At 30.6% G+C, this 17143-nt stretch overlaps 2 protein-coding genes across 4 annotated transcripts; one reads left to right on the forward strand and one right to left on the reverse strand.

Moving 5' to 3' along the window:
• Positions 1 to 2287: 2287 nt before the first annotated feature.
• On the forward strand, positions 2288 to 8360 carry LOC107023929 (transcription factor TGA9). Of its 2 annotated transcripts, none has more exons than XM_027917535.1 (13): positions 2288 to 2809; positions 2892 to 3040; positions 3141 to 3235; positions 3597 to 3685; positions 3882 to 4112; positions 4744 to 4788; positions 4908 to 4967; positions 5074 to 5151; positions 5255 to 5303; positions 5990 to 6261; positions 6645 to 6866; positions 7849 to 7991; positions 8104 to 8360. In XM_027917535.1, exons 2-13 carry the CDS (start codon positions 2925 to 2927, stop codon positions 8189 to 8191), a joined length of 1488 nt encoding a protein of 495 aa, XP_027773336.1. In that variant the 5' UTR covers positions 2288 to 2809; positions 2892 to 2924; the 3' UTR covers positions 8192 to 8360. The 2 variants fall into 2 exon arrangements, with proteins under 2 accessions (XP_027773336.1, XP_015080261.1); XM_015224775.2 differs by having other exon boundaries at positions 2294 to 2809; positions 2892 to 3058.
• Positions 8361 to 12859: 4499 nt separating this feature from the next.
• LOC107023930 lies at positions 12860 to 15484 on the reverse strand. Of its 2 annotated transcripts, none has more exons than XM_015224778.2 (5): positions 15318 to 15484; positions 14970 to 15234; positions 14270 to 14481; positions 13913 to 14174; positions 12860 to 13763 (listed from the first exon to the last, which is right to left on the reverse strand). In XM_015224778.2, exons 2-5 carry the CDS (start codon positions 15228 to 15230, stop codon positions 13434 to 13436), a joined length of 1065 nt encoding a protein of 354 aa, XP_015080264.1. In that variant the 5' UTR covers positions 15231 to 15234; positions 15318 to 15484; the 3' UTR covers positions 12860 to 13433. The 2 variants fall into 2 exon arrangements, with proteins under 2 accessions (XP_015080264.1, XP_015080262.1); XM_015224776.2 differs by having other exon boundaries at positions 12862 to 13763; positions 14970 to 15237.
• Between the last annotated feature and the right edge of the window lie 1659 nt (positions 15485 to 17143).

A 17143-nucleotide genomic window follows, 5' to 3' on the forward strand; every position in this document is an offset into this window, starting at 1 on the left:
TTCCTTGAATAAAGAAGAAAGAATGTTAGATCCAAAAGGAACTCATTTCTCAAAAGTGTTTCAACAATTTTCCACATGAAGAACATGGATTTTAATCTTTATTAAGAATAAAAAGTTTTAGCACTCAAATGCATGCATACCAAATCCTATATGGAATCTCTCCCTTTTTTTCCAACTCCAATCATTGGTTTTAGGAAGCAATTATTGGTAGGGGCACCCTACCTTTGATGATCAAAGGTATAGATAAAGGTGGTGCGTGTAGAAACAGATTCAAAATTTTATAATATATATAAAGGTTTGCGTGTAAAAACAGATTTAAAATTTTATATATATTTAGTAAATTTCTTAATACGTGTATATAATTTTGATGAAAACTAATTAATTCTAGCTCCGCCTTATACGTGCATATGTATTACAATATGTAAAAGGGGGTATTAGTTAATATTATCAAGAAGTTTGAAGGATTTATCATTAAGTTACAAAGCATATTTTTATATTTAGATATATATATATATGTAATTGTTAGGTAGTTAAAAAGCGACAACAAGAGAGAATTTCCTTGTTAAATTAATACTAATAATGTTTAAGCATTAAACAAAGAGAATTAAGTTTTCAAAATTTGTACATTATTGAAGGTTCAAACTACTCTAGGTGGCAACAAAACAAATTACTGAACTTGTATAATTGAAAGTCGATCTTATTGGCCTCCATATCATTTGTTTAATTATTTGCCTCTTATTAATTAGTACTTAATAGCATTAATGATATCCAGAGTCATTGTCTAAAATTGAATAATATATTCATATATATACACATCTACAAATAGTTGAAAATGACTAAAATTTCATCTATTAATTAGATCTTTTGGAGATATAGACATTGTCCAACTTGACATCCTTTTCACTAGGATGTAGTAAATCCGATCGAATCGAATTAATTTAATTATTTTATTTTTTTTTGTGATTTCAATATTAATTTTTTAAAAAACTTTAATATTCGATTCGATTATAAGATTTATTTTTGGAATAGCTTAAATAAAGCAAGAGGATTTTAAGAACATTATTTTGGCATGATAATTGAAGGCAAAGGTATACCTAATGCAATTGCAAACAAGGGAACCTATATTATTTAGTCCACTTTAATTTCCCTTGGACTTAATTGTGAACATGGGACACAAAGAAACATTTTTTTTTCCTTATATTAATTTTTTTAATAGAATTTTTGGTGTGTCCTTGTTTTAGGTGATGAGAAGGATTGGATGTTGACCTATCAATGAAGGGGATAATACCAAACAAAGCCATTTCAAAGGCTTGATTAGTTAATTATGAACACAAGTTGTAGTGGGCATTATATTAAAAAGTTTTGGTTGATAGGCTACAACCTAAAACTTTGAAATTCATTTTCTCTTAGCTAGGTGTGTAAATGAGTGACTTCCAAAGTAAAAAGAAAAACAAACTATTTATTTGCACACTATGTTTACATCAAGTCATGAATACAAGACATATCTATAATAGATAAATTATGAAACATTTAAATATCTTTGAGTGTAGTGATTTGTATACTTTTAATTTTTGTAACTTTAAAAGAAATTGTTTATTAGTGCAAATATTATAAGAATTTACGTATATTTCACATAGAACATATCTTGCAATAACTTTAATCTATTTATTGCTCTCGCTTTTATTAGCTTTTTTACGGAAACAAGAACTAATCACATCTTAATTCAAACATCGTAAACATATTTCAGATGAACTCTACTCTTTTCAAATTCATTTTATTCATAAGTCGATAAAAAATTATTTGGCAGTCAACATGTTAGTACACAATCAAATGTTGGAGATTAAAGTATAAATTCCAGTAGAAACGAAATACTATTCCTTACATTCCAATTCACGTGATATCCTTTTATCTTCAATTCATCTTTCGAAGAAATGACCTTTTCTTTATATAAGTAAATGATTTTACTTCAGACTTTTAATTTATACTCTTCAAGAAATGATCTATAGTTACATATAATATTTTGCTTCTCTACACACTTTGGAAATTGTATTTTCTCTTAAACTTAATTTTCACTCAAATACTTTCATATGATTTTAAATAAAATAAATGTATAATTTCTTTTTAACTTGCTTAAACTTTAAGAAACAAAATTATTCAATTTCATATTAAAACATAACATTAGATATCCAATAAAATAATCAAACACACACAAATTAACTCGAACACTACTCTTTTACCAAAATTACAAATCAAACCATCACAAGGGTAGTAGTACTTTTTAATCTCATCACAAGTTTGGTGGTCTGTGTATTAGTACTTGCAACTCTGAAATGGCTCAAGAAAAGGGCCAATGAGGAACAACAGGCGGTTAAGGAGAGAGAGAGTGGAGTAGGAGACTGATTTAGTGACCCCATGTCTTTTTCTCTTGATGAATAAAAAAATTGTTTTGTGTGTTTTCAAACCCCACAAATAGCCCTGAGAGAACAGGTCTGCAAAGGACAAGATTTTCTGTACCATAAGATGAGTTTCAAATTTCATAATCATTATAATTGATTACAACAGGATGAGGGAGATAAAGTAATAAAACCCACCCTTCCAAAACAAAAAACACAAGTAGTATAAAGACTAATTATTTCTTCTTAGAGGAGGAGAAAGAAAGACCAGTAAAAGATCAACAAACTGGACCCTAGCTGTTTGTATATATGTCTCTGTGTGTGTGACACATATATACTTTGACAAGAAAGTTTTGATCTTTACTGTCTAATTCTCATTTGGTTCTTTGAGAAGATCATTTCATTAGAAACCAAAGGTGAAAACTTTAACTAGCATCTTTCTTTGGTTTTACTTTTACTTCAAAGCTTACATCTGTTTCTTGTTTTTTCTTTGAGAAGTTCAAGAATGGTCTGAAAAGGTTGGTTTTTTGCATGGCGAGTCAAGGAATTGGAGAAACTGGTTTGACAGATTCTGGATCATCACACCATAATCACAATATGCCATATGCTGTTTATAGGGGGTTAAATCCTGCTAGCACAAGCTTCATGTATCATTCTACTCCCAAGTAATTAAAAATCCTGTTTTTCCCTTATGTTTTGGTTTAAAAATACATTTAATTTCAGCTTTTAACATATTTTGTGTTATAGTGGTAATCAAGAAGGAGCTGGTTTCGATTTTGGAGAGCTAGAAGAAGCTTTTGTACTGCAAGGATTTAAGATGAGTAATGATGAAGCTAAAGCATGTATGGTTTTTTTTTTTTCTTTCTGACGTTTGCAATGTATAACTAACTCATTACTGTAAAGCAAAGAAGCAAAGGGTGTTTGAATAAGTCCATAGAAAGGTTCATTAAGAGGATTACTATTTCCAATATTGTAATCATTCTTGTGCAAAAGACTTGAATGGCGTGGGGTTTCAAACAAGGAAACATGAACTCCTTGCATGATTTACTGACTCCATAACTGCAGCTAAAAAGGAAAAAAAGAAAAGAAAAAGAGGAGATTAGGTTCTTCCCTTTATGATGTTTTGAAAGTTTTTTTTCTCTTTCTTATGTTCTCTTTTTTTATGCTGATCCTTGAAGATTTTGCTTTTGTGATTCTGTACAGCTTTATATGCAGCAGCAGCCACAGGGAAGCCTGCTGCAACTTTGGAGATGTTCCCTTCTTGGCCTATGAGATACCAACAGACCCCAAGAGTACTTAATTTATTTTTTCCTTTTTATGCTTATCCTTCTTTGACCATGTTGTTTTAATATTGTCCTTTGTGCAATACAAGCTTGGACTTTTACTCAAAATAGGCAACCCCTCTTGGAAACTTTTATATAATGAAGGTTAAGATAATTTTGCACACCATTTAAATCTGTTTTCTTGGCTTTGTCTTTTTACATATAGGAAAACTCAAAATCAAGAGAAGAAAGTACTGATTCAGGTTCACTTTCAAGTAGAGCTCAACCCCATTTTGAGCCAGAATCTCCCATCAGTAGAAAAGCATCTTCAGACCATCAACTTCAGATAACACACAAATCTCAAGAACAGCAACAGCTTCAAGATATGGCAAGTAATAATAATCCAAGAACAGGAGTTTTACAAACTGAACTATCTTCCAAGTCCAACAGTGAAAAGGTTTTCCTCACAAAACTTTATCTCCTCTTCTATTATCATATCCCAAGATCTCAGGAAAAAAAGGTGGAATCTTTATTGTATAGACACAATCACAAATCCCAACAACTGCTAATGAATACACTTAAGACACAGTTTTCTGAAGGATTCTCTGAGATCAGAAATGAAATGAAAAGAGAATCTTTACAGTGCTTTTTATACTTTTTACCTCCTTATGCACTATTCATTACTGTAGTTTAAGCTCCAGTTTATAATATTTTCACTTATCCCTAGAACTGTAGTTAACTCCTTGTTCTTCAGGTTTTTAAATCTTTCTTGGAACCAGAAAAAATAAATTCACAAGAATACCAGATGATTCAATGAATTAGCTCATGTATACATCATCAGATGTTTTATTCTTAAATGCTTGCACACCAGTAGTAGTGTTTGAAAATATACAACTTTGATTCTGCCCAAAAATCTTAAAGTCTTAAAAAAAGAATCTGCATTATTTGACACGCTATACTACTTTTTTTAATTGCTTAACGAGTATTTATCTTCACGCAATTGAAGTATTCTCTTCTTTAATATTTCTACATAATTAAACAACATTAGTATATATAACTAGCTTTTGTTTAAATATATATTTTTGTAGAAAAAAGGTGCTGCTTCAACCTCAGAGAGGGTACTTGATCCTAAGGTGGGGGTGCCCACACTTATTCGCTTTGCCAATAATATACAATTAAATTATCTTGTTTCCTAATTGGAACTTTTAAAATTATTAAACAGTACTATTTCTTTCTACTTTGTTTATTGTAGACATTGAGACGTTTAGCTCAAAATAGAGAAGCAGCAAAGAAAAGCAGGATAAGAAAAAAGGTAATGTTTTTCTTGTTTCCATTATCAAAGTCTTTTATATGCCAAATTCCTCTATCAATATTCTTTACATTTCACATTCTCATTATTATTATTTGCATTTATGCAGGCTTATGTACAACAGCTAGAAACAAGTAGGATAAGACTTTCTCAGCTAGAACAAGAACTTCAAAGGGCTAGCTCTCAGGTTGGTATTATTTGAAAATGACTTGCACCTTTTTTTTTTTTGTAGAATAATAAATGCAAGTGGTTATTTAATGATTTTTTCTACTGATTGTTGTGGCAAACAGGGGATTTTCTTGGGAGGTGGTACTGCTGCTGGTTCCAATATCAGCTCTGGTAAGTTTGGACTATTATTGTAGCGGGTAAAGTTGTTGTTATGTGACCACGGGTTCGAGCTATTGAAATAGTCTCTTGCAGAAATGCAAAGTAAGACTGTGTACAATAGACCTTTTGGGTCCAACCTTTCCCCAAACACCGTGCATAGCGTGAGTTTAGTGCACCGGACTTCTCTTTTTATTTTCTCAACCAATGCATTGCTTATGGACAACCAAGTATATAAATTCAACTTATACTACTGTATACATTACCAATGTAATTAAATTTTTACCTATCAGTACATTTTAACTCATTATAGTTCAGAGTTTTGACTATACAGGCAGCACCCAGAATTTGTTGCATTATAATTCTTATTGGCTTCTAGTAGCAGACAAACAACTTGAGTTTGACTACAGAAAATTTGTCTTTTTCTTTTGTACTCCTTTGTGTGACATTATGTAGAAAATCAGAGTACTCCAGTGTATATGGGTTGAAATTGTATTTGACTGAATACAATCTTTAGAAATTTAAATTTAATTTACATATTCTATTAGTATTACTAAAATAAGAGTTAAAAGGATATTACTTTTTTACTATTTCATAAAAATAAAAACACTGTTTGAATGTCAAGATCATGCATTTGCTAATATTAGAGCCTTAATAAAAACCATTGTGACAAAAATGCATTGTTCAACTTTTTGCTGCAGGTGCTGCAATATTTGATATGGAATATTCAAGGTGGTTGGATGATGATCACAGGCACATAGCCGAGCTTCGAACTGCATTACAAGCACATTTATCAGATGGTGATCTTAGATTAATAGTTGATGGATACCTTGCTCATTACGATGAAATTTTCAGCCTAAAGGGTGTGGCAGCAAAATCTGATGTATTTCACCTAATCACTGGAATGTGGACAACTCCAGCTGAACGCTGCTTCCTTTGGATGGGTGGTTTTAGGCCCTCTGAGCTTATCAAGGTAAGTGTTGCAATTTAGGACTGATTTTTCTGACCTATCGTTGGATAATTTTCATGAAAAAGCAAAAAAAATAAAGTTGTATTTTGTTATGTACAAAGCAAATATGTTTTTCATAAAGATATGACGAATAAAGATTGTCCTTTTAAAGGAAAAACATGGTCGAGGTGGTGGCATTTCATATAATTTAACCAGTTATAGCAAATTGTCTGTTTTATTTTACAGGTAACTAGTTCCACGTATTGTGTAAAGTAATTGTAATTATATTTTAGATGATCTTTCTTCTAGTACAACTACAATATGTCCATGTCAAAGTTCGAATGAAATCAAATTTACTGTTTTTGTTGTTTCTAATCATACTATGATCATTTTGTGAAATTGAGCAGATGTTGATAGGACAATTAGACCCTTTAACAGAGCAACAAGTAGTTGGAATATACAGCCTCCAACAATCTTCCCAACAGGCAGAGGAAGCTCTTTCACAGGGACTAGAACAACTACAACAATCTTTAATTGATACCATTGCCACTGCTTCTCTCCATGATGGAATGCATCATATGGCTCTTGCATTGGGGAAACTCTCCAATCTTGAAGGATTTGTTCGTCAGGTAACATTATTCCTAAATTTGTTTACAATATTCGTTTTCTCTGATATTATTATTATCTATGTAGATTCTAAGTGCATATGTCATTGTCCATTTTACCTACTCTTTTTGACTCAAACTATAGTAAGTTTTTCTCAAGTACATATAGTAAGTTTGTAACTGTTGTCATGAAACAGTGTTCAGTAGTACTACTATTCACTAGTAAGTATGTATATATTTTATTTTCCTTTTCATTTGATATCCATGTCATCAGTCGCGTAGATAGAAGGTTTCATCAATGAGGTTCATTATTTACTATATGTACATATAATTAACTTTTGATGTCGTATATAGTATATACAAAAAAATGTGATTTTCATGCGATGAACTCCCTTCCGCCCCTGCATATCATGCTCACTCGAGGACGAAAATACTCTGGTTTTCTATTCATTGCAACAACCTGCTTCAATTATACTATTTGTAGATAAAGAATGCACGCATGCTTTGATAAGATCATAGTTATTATTATTATTATCATTATATTTTATTTAACTGTATCCCTATCATGTTCCAATAGAAGCCATAGTAGAGCTATCAAGAAACTAAAACAAATTATTAAACGTATTAGTACTTTATTTCAAATAATAGACATAATACTATTACCACTTATTTAATGATTGGAATATTCCAAGGCTATCTCAATACAACTATACAAGACAATTTGAAGGGTTTCAACCATTTAAAACATTGTTTAAAGATATTATGTCCTGGCTGCCTGACAATTACAGGTCCATTTCAAACTTCTAAATTGATTTTTTATTTCGATTGAGATATTTAATTAATCAATTCTTTTGTCTCCATTGTCTATATCATTTGGTAGATATGATGACGACATAAGTTGAGCTTAAACGAAGCAGTAAAGATTTCATTCATATAGCTGATCCTTTACTTGTTTGAGACTGAAGCGTATAACTACTGATCACTTCTTTATTGTTGATAATTCCAGGCTGATAATTTGAGACAACAAACATTGCATCAATTACACAGAATATTAACAGTTAGACAAGCTGCCAGATGTTTCTTGGTGATTGGAGAATATTATGGTCGACTACGAGCTTTAAGTTCTCTATGGTTATCTCGTCCACGAGAGTAAGATTCTATAATTTATGATCTTGTAAACGAATAGTTTTGTCATTATGAACGAGTAAAAATATTTTCTTTCAAATCGTAATCTTATTTCAATTATCTTTATATGATTTAGGACACTGATCGCGGATGATAATTCTTGTCAAACAATAACGGGATTACAAATGGTACAATCTTCTCAGAACCACTTCTCAAATTTCTGATGATAAATCTCTTCATGATGATCAAATTGTATTTCTGAGAGCTACCTACTTAGTTAAGTAGATTCTTTTTTTTTTCATTTTTGTTGTTAGCTTCTTGGTATTATGACTAAGTTATCATGTAAATGTAAGGAATCAAGATTATGTGCAAGAGGAAGTTACCTTTAGGGTCTGTGTTGGTTCAAAATCAGGTTATTCTAAGATTATAATCACGATTATCTATCACACATAAATATAAAAAAACGTACGTTGAGCAATAAATGTTAGATAATTTGAAATTTATATATTAAGTTTATTTGTGGAAAAAGGACAAGAGAGAATTGGGAGATAAGGTATGAAGCTGACTCAATATAATTGTCTTTATTTGTAGTATTTTTAGTGAGGATTTTAGAAAGATAGTTGGTTGTTCTTCATTTCTGTGAAGTGGTTGAGAATATTATTTTAAGGAGGAAGGGACAAAAAAAATAACAAAAAGAAAAAAAGAAGCAAATTATTAGTTGGATATAATTGTCTCTTGCAAATGGAAGATATATGATGTTAATTGAGAGGGTGACTTGCTCTTGGTGTGCATGAAGAGACTTATCAAGTTGTGTATAATTTTTTAATAGAGAAATGGAGAGAGGACTTGTATATGATTGATTAAATTATTTGATATTTATGTTAATACAAGATAATCAATAAATATTCATTAAAATAAGGATGAAGTAGGGAGATTGTATATGTATATATTAATATGGTTTGTGGTGAGATGAGTGAAATTATTTTAAATATAATTAGTTTCATTAGGAGTATAACCCTCAGATAATGTATGAAGTTTAAATTTAATCGAACCTCAATATAAATACGAAACATCAAACAGAAACAAATAAAAAATTAAGGGAATTTGTATATACTAGTATGGCACACACGTAACAACATGTGGATTCTTCAATGGGAAAGAAAAAAAGGCAAAAATTAGTTGCTATGAATACCTAATTCATCCACTCCCATGAATATGAGGAAGTTGGTTGTATATTTGCTTTTTCTAAACCCTTTTTTTTTCCTTCTTTTTTCTGTTTCAATATAAATTTCATCAACTTTTGAGTTCATGAAAACGAAGATATTGGCTAAGAGTCTATATGGTCGGATTGGTTCGAATTTTTCAAATATCAAATCAAATTAATAGTATTAAATTTTTAAATTTATAAATCAAATCAAATCAATAAAACTCTAGTTTTTTAAGTTGCTACGACGCTGCAAGGTTCAAGAAATTGTCCATTTCTTTTTGTTACGTTACTCATATTTCGACAAATAGGTACGACCAATCAGACAATTATAATATATTCAATGTTTATGAACGGAATTTGAAGAGGGTAGTGTGTACGCAGTCTAATTCATATCTTGTGAAGATTAAGAGATTATTTTATATGTATCCTTGACACAAGTAAAACATATCAAATAATTACGAAAGGGAAACACAATAGTGAAGAAGTCATGTCGAAAACAATGGAGAAAAGAACCATAACAATAACAAATATATTATACATAATACTATATCTGAAGTAAATAAAATAACAAATAATAATAAAATCGAAAACAAAATAGTAGAATTATTCTGCTTGATACTCTTTTGGACTACATTTTCGAAATAAAAAGAAATTTGAAAAATAAAATGAACATTTTTAAGGAAAATTCATAGGAAATAATAAATATTTCAAATTATTCTAGTAAATCATTTTACACTTAAATAGTTCACTACTTTTGATTGGCATAAGGATTTTAAATTAACCTATGAAAACATAATTAATTAAAGTGGAAATAAAAAATGCATTACCTGTCATTATCAGCGTGCTTTCGCTTACTGAATTAAATTTTAGTAGTTTGTGAACTACCAAATGATTATGACCAAATCTTTATTATTAAAATCTCATGTCGTTTTAGTAATTAGGTTTTGCCTTAATGATATGTAAAATTATTCTTTAATTGGTACTAATTGTTTTGGTGGTCCAAAAGTAGTACTTAGGTACTTTTTTTTTTTTTGAAAAAAAAAAAAACAGCTTGATGTTTCAACTAAAACGTAGGCTTTTAACCTAACTATGTAAAAGCAAAAATATAAATATATGTTCTTGGACGGAAGGATTCAAACCTAAAAATCAGTTGCCTTACTACTTGAGACTATGCTTCGTTTAAAATTTCTATAGTTGATTCTAGTTCTATATTATTTATAATATCATTCGTGAGTTGAAAAATAGAAGACTTTATGTTACAAGGTGATATTTGTTATTAGATAAAATCGTCGATGCTTATGTGATCTTGTGTTTGATTCTCTTATAGACTCAATCAAAATATTATTGAGTCTAAGTGAACAATATTATCATCCGTGCTTTGACGGAGCTAGGCATGCTGAGGTGATGAATGAAATGAACCTACATCTAACGATGATGATCAAAGTGTCTTTATTAATTACATTTTGTCGAGGCTAATCATTGAATACTTGCAAGCATTTCTACAATTTTGATGTAGAAATTTATAGTTAAGAAGTCCTTAATTGTTGTGAAGTGTCAACTAATTGAGGAATCGAAAAAATTTATTCGCACCAGATGTTTAAGTCAATGCAATACGTGATTTAATAAAGTAAAACATAAGTAAACTATTTATGAAATGAACTATTAACTTAAACACATGGCATTCATGTATTGCCTTGGTGTTATAAACACCCAATCGCGGATAAATTTTACCCCTTATTCACCTAATAATAGAATGATCTAGTGCTTTATTTTATTTATTTTCTTGACATTTTTATAAAATGGAATTTTGAGCAAATATGATTGAAGCAGCTCACCAGGTTTCGAAATTAAACAAGAACGTAAGGACAAATAGATAGGAGTAAAAATTCTACGTTAATCAACTTTCAATATCCCCAACAACCCAATATTACAAAAATAAAATGAAAATAACTAAAGAAGGAAAAAAAAATGAATCAAATAAATCATTTTTCTTTGTAGATTTTACCCAAATACCATAGTGTTAAGAGCTAATCAGATTCTATTCCTAAAATTACAAAAATTCCTTAAATTTAGTAAAATTCAGACCCAAAACGTTCCAATACAACGCATCTTGGTTTTGGATACATCCTCATACATTGCTTCATAGTCCGGATACTTCACTCAATGTCTCGATACATCGCATAAAGTGATGCATCTGATCGATATATCGTGCAGTGTGATGTATATCCCATTAATACAATGTGTAAAGTAATATTTCGATAAATCGCGTAAAGTGATCCGACCTATACATTTCATAAAGCGACGTGTCAGAGTTATACATCACAAAAATTAAGAATAATTTTTGTAATTTTTTCAAATAGTGAAAATTTTTAAAGAATATAATAAAAATAAGTTAGTCTATTTAGATAATTTTTCCTATATCCGTTGTTGTTTGACTCATAAGTGAATTGTTACCGACAAAGCAATGCAACTGCAAAGTGTAAAGTGTAAACTATCCATTGGGCCGTCAAAATGGCCGGCCCATTCATCTCTAGCGAGTTTGACGATGCAACAATTCAGCCCAATTCTTAATTTGGGGAGTTATACATAATATACAATTTATCTAACCGATATATAAATACAATTCAAGTCTCTCCCATTTTTTACCTCTCTCTCCCAGTCTCGCTCACCTCTCTCCTCCCTATAACATGTAGCTGTGAATTGTAATTGTTAAACTATAGCTATGAAGAGTAATTAGGTTATTTTTGAGTGGATATATACAAAAGTTTCCCTATTTTAAAAAATAGAAGTTGGAAGATGTAATTGATTAATTTTCAACTGTTATAATTGTTCATTTACCATCGATGGTGGGTTATCAGTCAATTCTTACAATAAAGAGTCATCTGAAAGGTAACATTTACTAACTTTTAGGTAACTTTACCTTAGTTATTTGCGAGTTATGTATGAACTCAAATAGGAAGGTGGGGGAGGACACAAATTTTGGAAGAAGGTTGGTATATAGGAGTGTGTCCATACTAGTAGGAATGAGTACATTGTCTTGTCCTTTACTAGTAGAGTTGTAGTTGTAGGACTACTCTTGCAATTTCTTGTTCTTTTATTTGTGGTTTCGTGTAGTTTGACGTGTTATTTTGCTGTAGTATTGTTCTTTTACTATCTATTGCCTTTTGTACATACATTCCATCTTTTTTCTAGACTATTTTTGTCTTGAGTGGACGATCCATTGAAAACCACCAATGTACCTCAACTTTGAAATAGAGATAAGGTTTGTGTACGCTGTACCCTCTTCATCCCCACTTTGTAAGACCAAGCTATGTATGTTGTTGTTGACAATGTAGGCACAATGTTGCGTTATGGTGGTGTTAGTTTTGCAAGCAAGCCCCTGTGTGATAGCTAGGCTCACTCTCAAATTGATCTGACATTTCTAGTGTCTTTTGAAACTCAAAGAGTACCAATTCTTTAGTAACATGCCAAAGAGCGGAGTCATATTATCTTATTAAACAATCGAGATGTCAACCACTTGAGTACCTTAATCTTTAGTGTATATTACGCTTATCATTATGTAAAACTTCAACTCTTTGCTTTAAGAACATGAAAGTGAGTGATATGGTTTATATAGTTTGCGTGTCTTGTTTTGATATATAAGAACATTTCAAGGCCTTCTCTTTGCTCATTCAAAGAAATCCTTCATGGAACATGTCTGTTTACCAATACTTGATTAACAGAGAGAAACAAAACAACAATCAAGATTCAAGAATGAAGTTTTTCTATTTGCAGAAAAACTCAACCAAGTCCCTTTATCTGTCTTAATTCTTCTTGAATACATACAAAAATATCAAAAATTGTCAAACATACTATTCTAGCAATCTCCACACTGGAGTTTGATTTCTATTTGTTGCAATCGATGCACCTTAGATGAAAACAAGTAAAGTTATTCAGCAGTATGCATCCAACTCGATGAATCTGTAACAGCACACAGATCTACATGACTCAATCCCTTTGATTCATTTTCAGTTTAGATGTAGGTAAGAGAGGAGGGTGTCAATCATTCTGTGACAAGATTATCGAATGAAAGCTGATACCCGTAATAGCAAGTCTCGCTGCCTTAAAGATATCCTTCTCTCCTCCCCTTTCCCTTTTATGTTTCAATATCTATGTCTAGTACAGTTGAAATACCTCAAAAAGTTTATGAAGACAATGCAAATCAATCACACTTGTATTAATTAATTTCAAGAATGAATCTACTTACAGGGTATCAATACTTAGTGATCTGCTAACTTTGGCTTGTATAATGGAGGATCTTCCCCAAGCAAAAGTGATGTCAAGACAGCTTCACACACTGCAGTTTCATACACAAGCAAGTGACCACAGTCAGGAACTTCGTGATATCGAATCCAGGGCAGCCTTTGCGAGACGTGTCTTTGTAATTGAACAGGCACAACTTTGTCTTTGACACCTTGCCAGATGTGAACTGAGCTTTCGTTTTGAGGGTATGGGTCAGTGAGCTCCAAAGGATTAAAATCCCATTTTCCAAAAGCTACAATAACGTCACTACAAAGGGAGTCGAATACACTTCGGTCCTTAAGGCCATCCTGTAAATTAAAGTATAGCTTCTGATCAAATTTATCATATTTACGGAACCTAAATGTGTAGTGACTTTTACTGCCAACAACCAGAATAGCGATTCGGATACAGCAGATCATACAAGATGTGTTCTTTTTTTGTCTGAATGGAACATTACCTGAGTGAACAACTGATATCCCGGTGTATTCTTCAAGACTTCCAAGTCTCTCTCACAGAAAAATTGAGGATTTCCATCAAGAACAGACGCTGATGGGAAAACTTTCTGAGTCAACCACCAGTGTAATATCCCCCGAGCATAACATGTGATCCAAATTACCCACCGAGAGAGTTGTTTCCTGTAATCATTCTTCACTAGATCCTTAGGCAGTGTGTGCCATTTATAATTGACAAAGGGAACGACGAGAGCAACACCTGCAAGCCTGCAATGAATTATACTTCAAAAAGAAAATCTAATAGGCCTAAACCTAAACCAGTAAAGCCAACAAGCTAAAAGCTCTCCAGTTAGTTCTCTAACCTTCCAGGAATGTGCTTGATGCAACTCCAAGCCGGGTAACATCCCAACGACACACCTATTACGTAGAATCTGGATCCTAATTCCAACAGATCAGCTAGCTCTTCAATATCAGACGCTTCACTTTTAAGCGACCTTTTTGAATTTATATCGCTCTCTCCATATCCAGCTCTATCAAAGATCAAAAGGTATATCCCCAATTCATCAAGAAGTTCCTGGCAACTAGAGCAATATTAGATCATTCTAAACTAGACATTTTAGACAAGCTAATAATTCAAGGATAACATCTTTTTGCACAAAAAGATCACACTTTCCCACTCCCTTCTAAATATGCTAACCACAAATCCAATGTTGCTCGGACACTCCAAAAATATCTCCAACTGCATGTCGGATCCTCCAAAAGTAGTGCATTTTTGGAGGATTTGTGCAACATAGCACAAAGCAGGAGAGATTTTAACTTACTCTGCCTTGAAGTCACTTCAATTATCACAGTAAACAATAGTTCAATTGTTCTTGAAAAAAACACCCATTTATGGATCTATTAATGTCAACCCTTTCTCTTCAAATCTATGATATTGATACCAAATTCACAATTCTCTACCAGTATCAGTCTCAAACTGTAAAAAGTAAGATTCAAAATCAAGAAACTATGGTGTACAGATACAAATAAAAAAAAATTGAAAGAGGAAGAGAATCTACATACATCAGAAGCCATAAAGCTCATTTCTTTAGAACTGCCAAAGCCATGAACAATGATGATTCTGTATTTGGATATGTTTTTGGGTACCCCTCTTTCTCTATAAGCAAGATATCTACCATCACCAAGTTTAACCCTAGGTGAAGTGACAACAACAGATTCATCTATAAGTGATTTAGATTCAGTTTTCTCAGTAGAAGGCTCTGTGGGCTGACCAGCACATCCTAGACAACCCATCATCATCAAAACAAGTTTCTTGAAAACCATTAATCTTCTGAAAAAAAGCGGACAAAATTAATCATCATGACCAAAAAAAATTGAAACTTTCAGTTTATGGGTTTGAATTGGGCTTACCAGATACATAAATTCTTTGAAACAAATCAAGAATTAGTAACCTTGATTGATTGGTAGATGAGGTGTATGAGTATTTGTACTTTTTTCCATCTTTACCCTTTTACTTCTTTTTGACTAATTGAGTTATTAAAGCTAATACTATGTATCTTATGAGCAAATGGGGTTGGGCAGAAACAATCCATGTCTCAAAAGAATTTTTGTATTGGTTTGAAGGTCTGACGCTGTATTGACATAAGAAAATATTAGAATTTTTTTTAATTCGATATTTTATATTTGTATTATAATAAAAAATAATTATGAATGCTAATAAGGCTTGAACTCATATTCTTAGCAAACTTTTGCAATAACGTAATTACTAGATTAAATCTAAGAGATGTCAATATTTTATATGTTTTTTTTTATAGTACTGCAAAGCGATAAGAAAATTGAAGACGTTGCAATTCTATAATTTTGAAAAGATGAAAGATTTTAGGGACAATATAAAAATTATGAGATCTTACTGCCAGCACATGTTTTGCTGCCAGAGAATAAATCAGGTATTTCTTCCCATGTGAACATTTATTATTCTCAGTCTTGGGCATCATTTGATTTTGAGATAATATTTTTTATTTAAAAAGAAGGAAAATTTAACAAAACTTGGTAGTGTAAAATAATCGTTAGATATTTATAAGACTATAAATTATTTAAGTAAAAGATGGAAATGAAAATTTAAAATTAAATTATACAAAGTTTTAGTAAGATAATTTTTTTGAACGGATAAAAAAGAGAAGTATCATACAAAATATAATCAAATCTCTTTATGTATATATTGTTTATCCAAAATTTTTAATTATAATAATATAATTCTATTGAAAAAGTATATAATATAATGTAAGTTTATGGTGCGCGATATTAAATACTAAATTTTGAAATTTTAATTTGGTAAATAGTAAATTAGACTCCGATTTAGTGTGGTATTTGGTGATGTCGTCTTGAAATTATAGTTGATTGTATTACAGAGTTAATGTCATTTCTCCAATTATTTCTATTTTTAATGTGGATAAACAATAATAGAAGATCAACAAGTAAGAAGACATCAAGAAAAATAAATTGATACAACTAAAAGATATATGTATTTGAATTATTTATTGGAAAAATTACATAAATTAATACATTTTAAAAAATAATTACTGATTTTAGCGATACTTTTTGTTTATTACCATTTATAGCAATGCTTTGTTAAATTTGTAATATGTATTAAAAGTGAATTATGTATGCAATATATATGAATTATAATTGTTTTTTGAAATATATTATGTTTGTTTGGTAAAAAAATTGTCACATTGTATTATAAGTGTATTAAAATGTGTGATAAATATATTATTCATTATTAAAATTTGTATTATATGTGAATAATAAATTGTTCTTTGTAATATGTATTAAACTTGTATTATAAATGAATTAAAAGTGATCAAGTGAGGTAAAAATATTATTGCTATAAATGGTAAATATTTTTTTATTATAGTATATTTATGTAAGTTTCCCTTATTTATTCTTATTCTTTAACTTTCTTTTTGCACTTGTACTAATGAATAATTGTTGTATTGATATAGCACCTTCATTAAGTAAATAATTTGATAAATTAAAAATACGAAATATCGAATAACATTAATATCTAATACCTACACACTCAAATACTATAATCTAAAATTTTACTCCTATATAATAGGTCAAATATCGAAATTATTGAAAAATAATTAAAATGGTTGAAATGAAGTACGGAGGATGAAATGAAAGATATAATTATTGTAGTTGACAAGAAATGTAATCTAATGATTCTTAGCTAG

This window comes from Solanum pennellii, chromosome 6 (genome assembly GCF_001406875.1).
Source record: "Solanum pennellii chromosome 6, SPENNV200".
NCBI lineage: Eukaryota > Viridiplantae > Streptophyta > Magnoliopsida > Solanales > Solanaceae > Solanum > Solanum pennellii.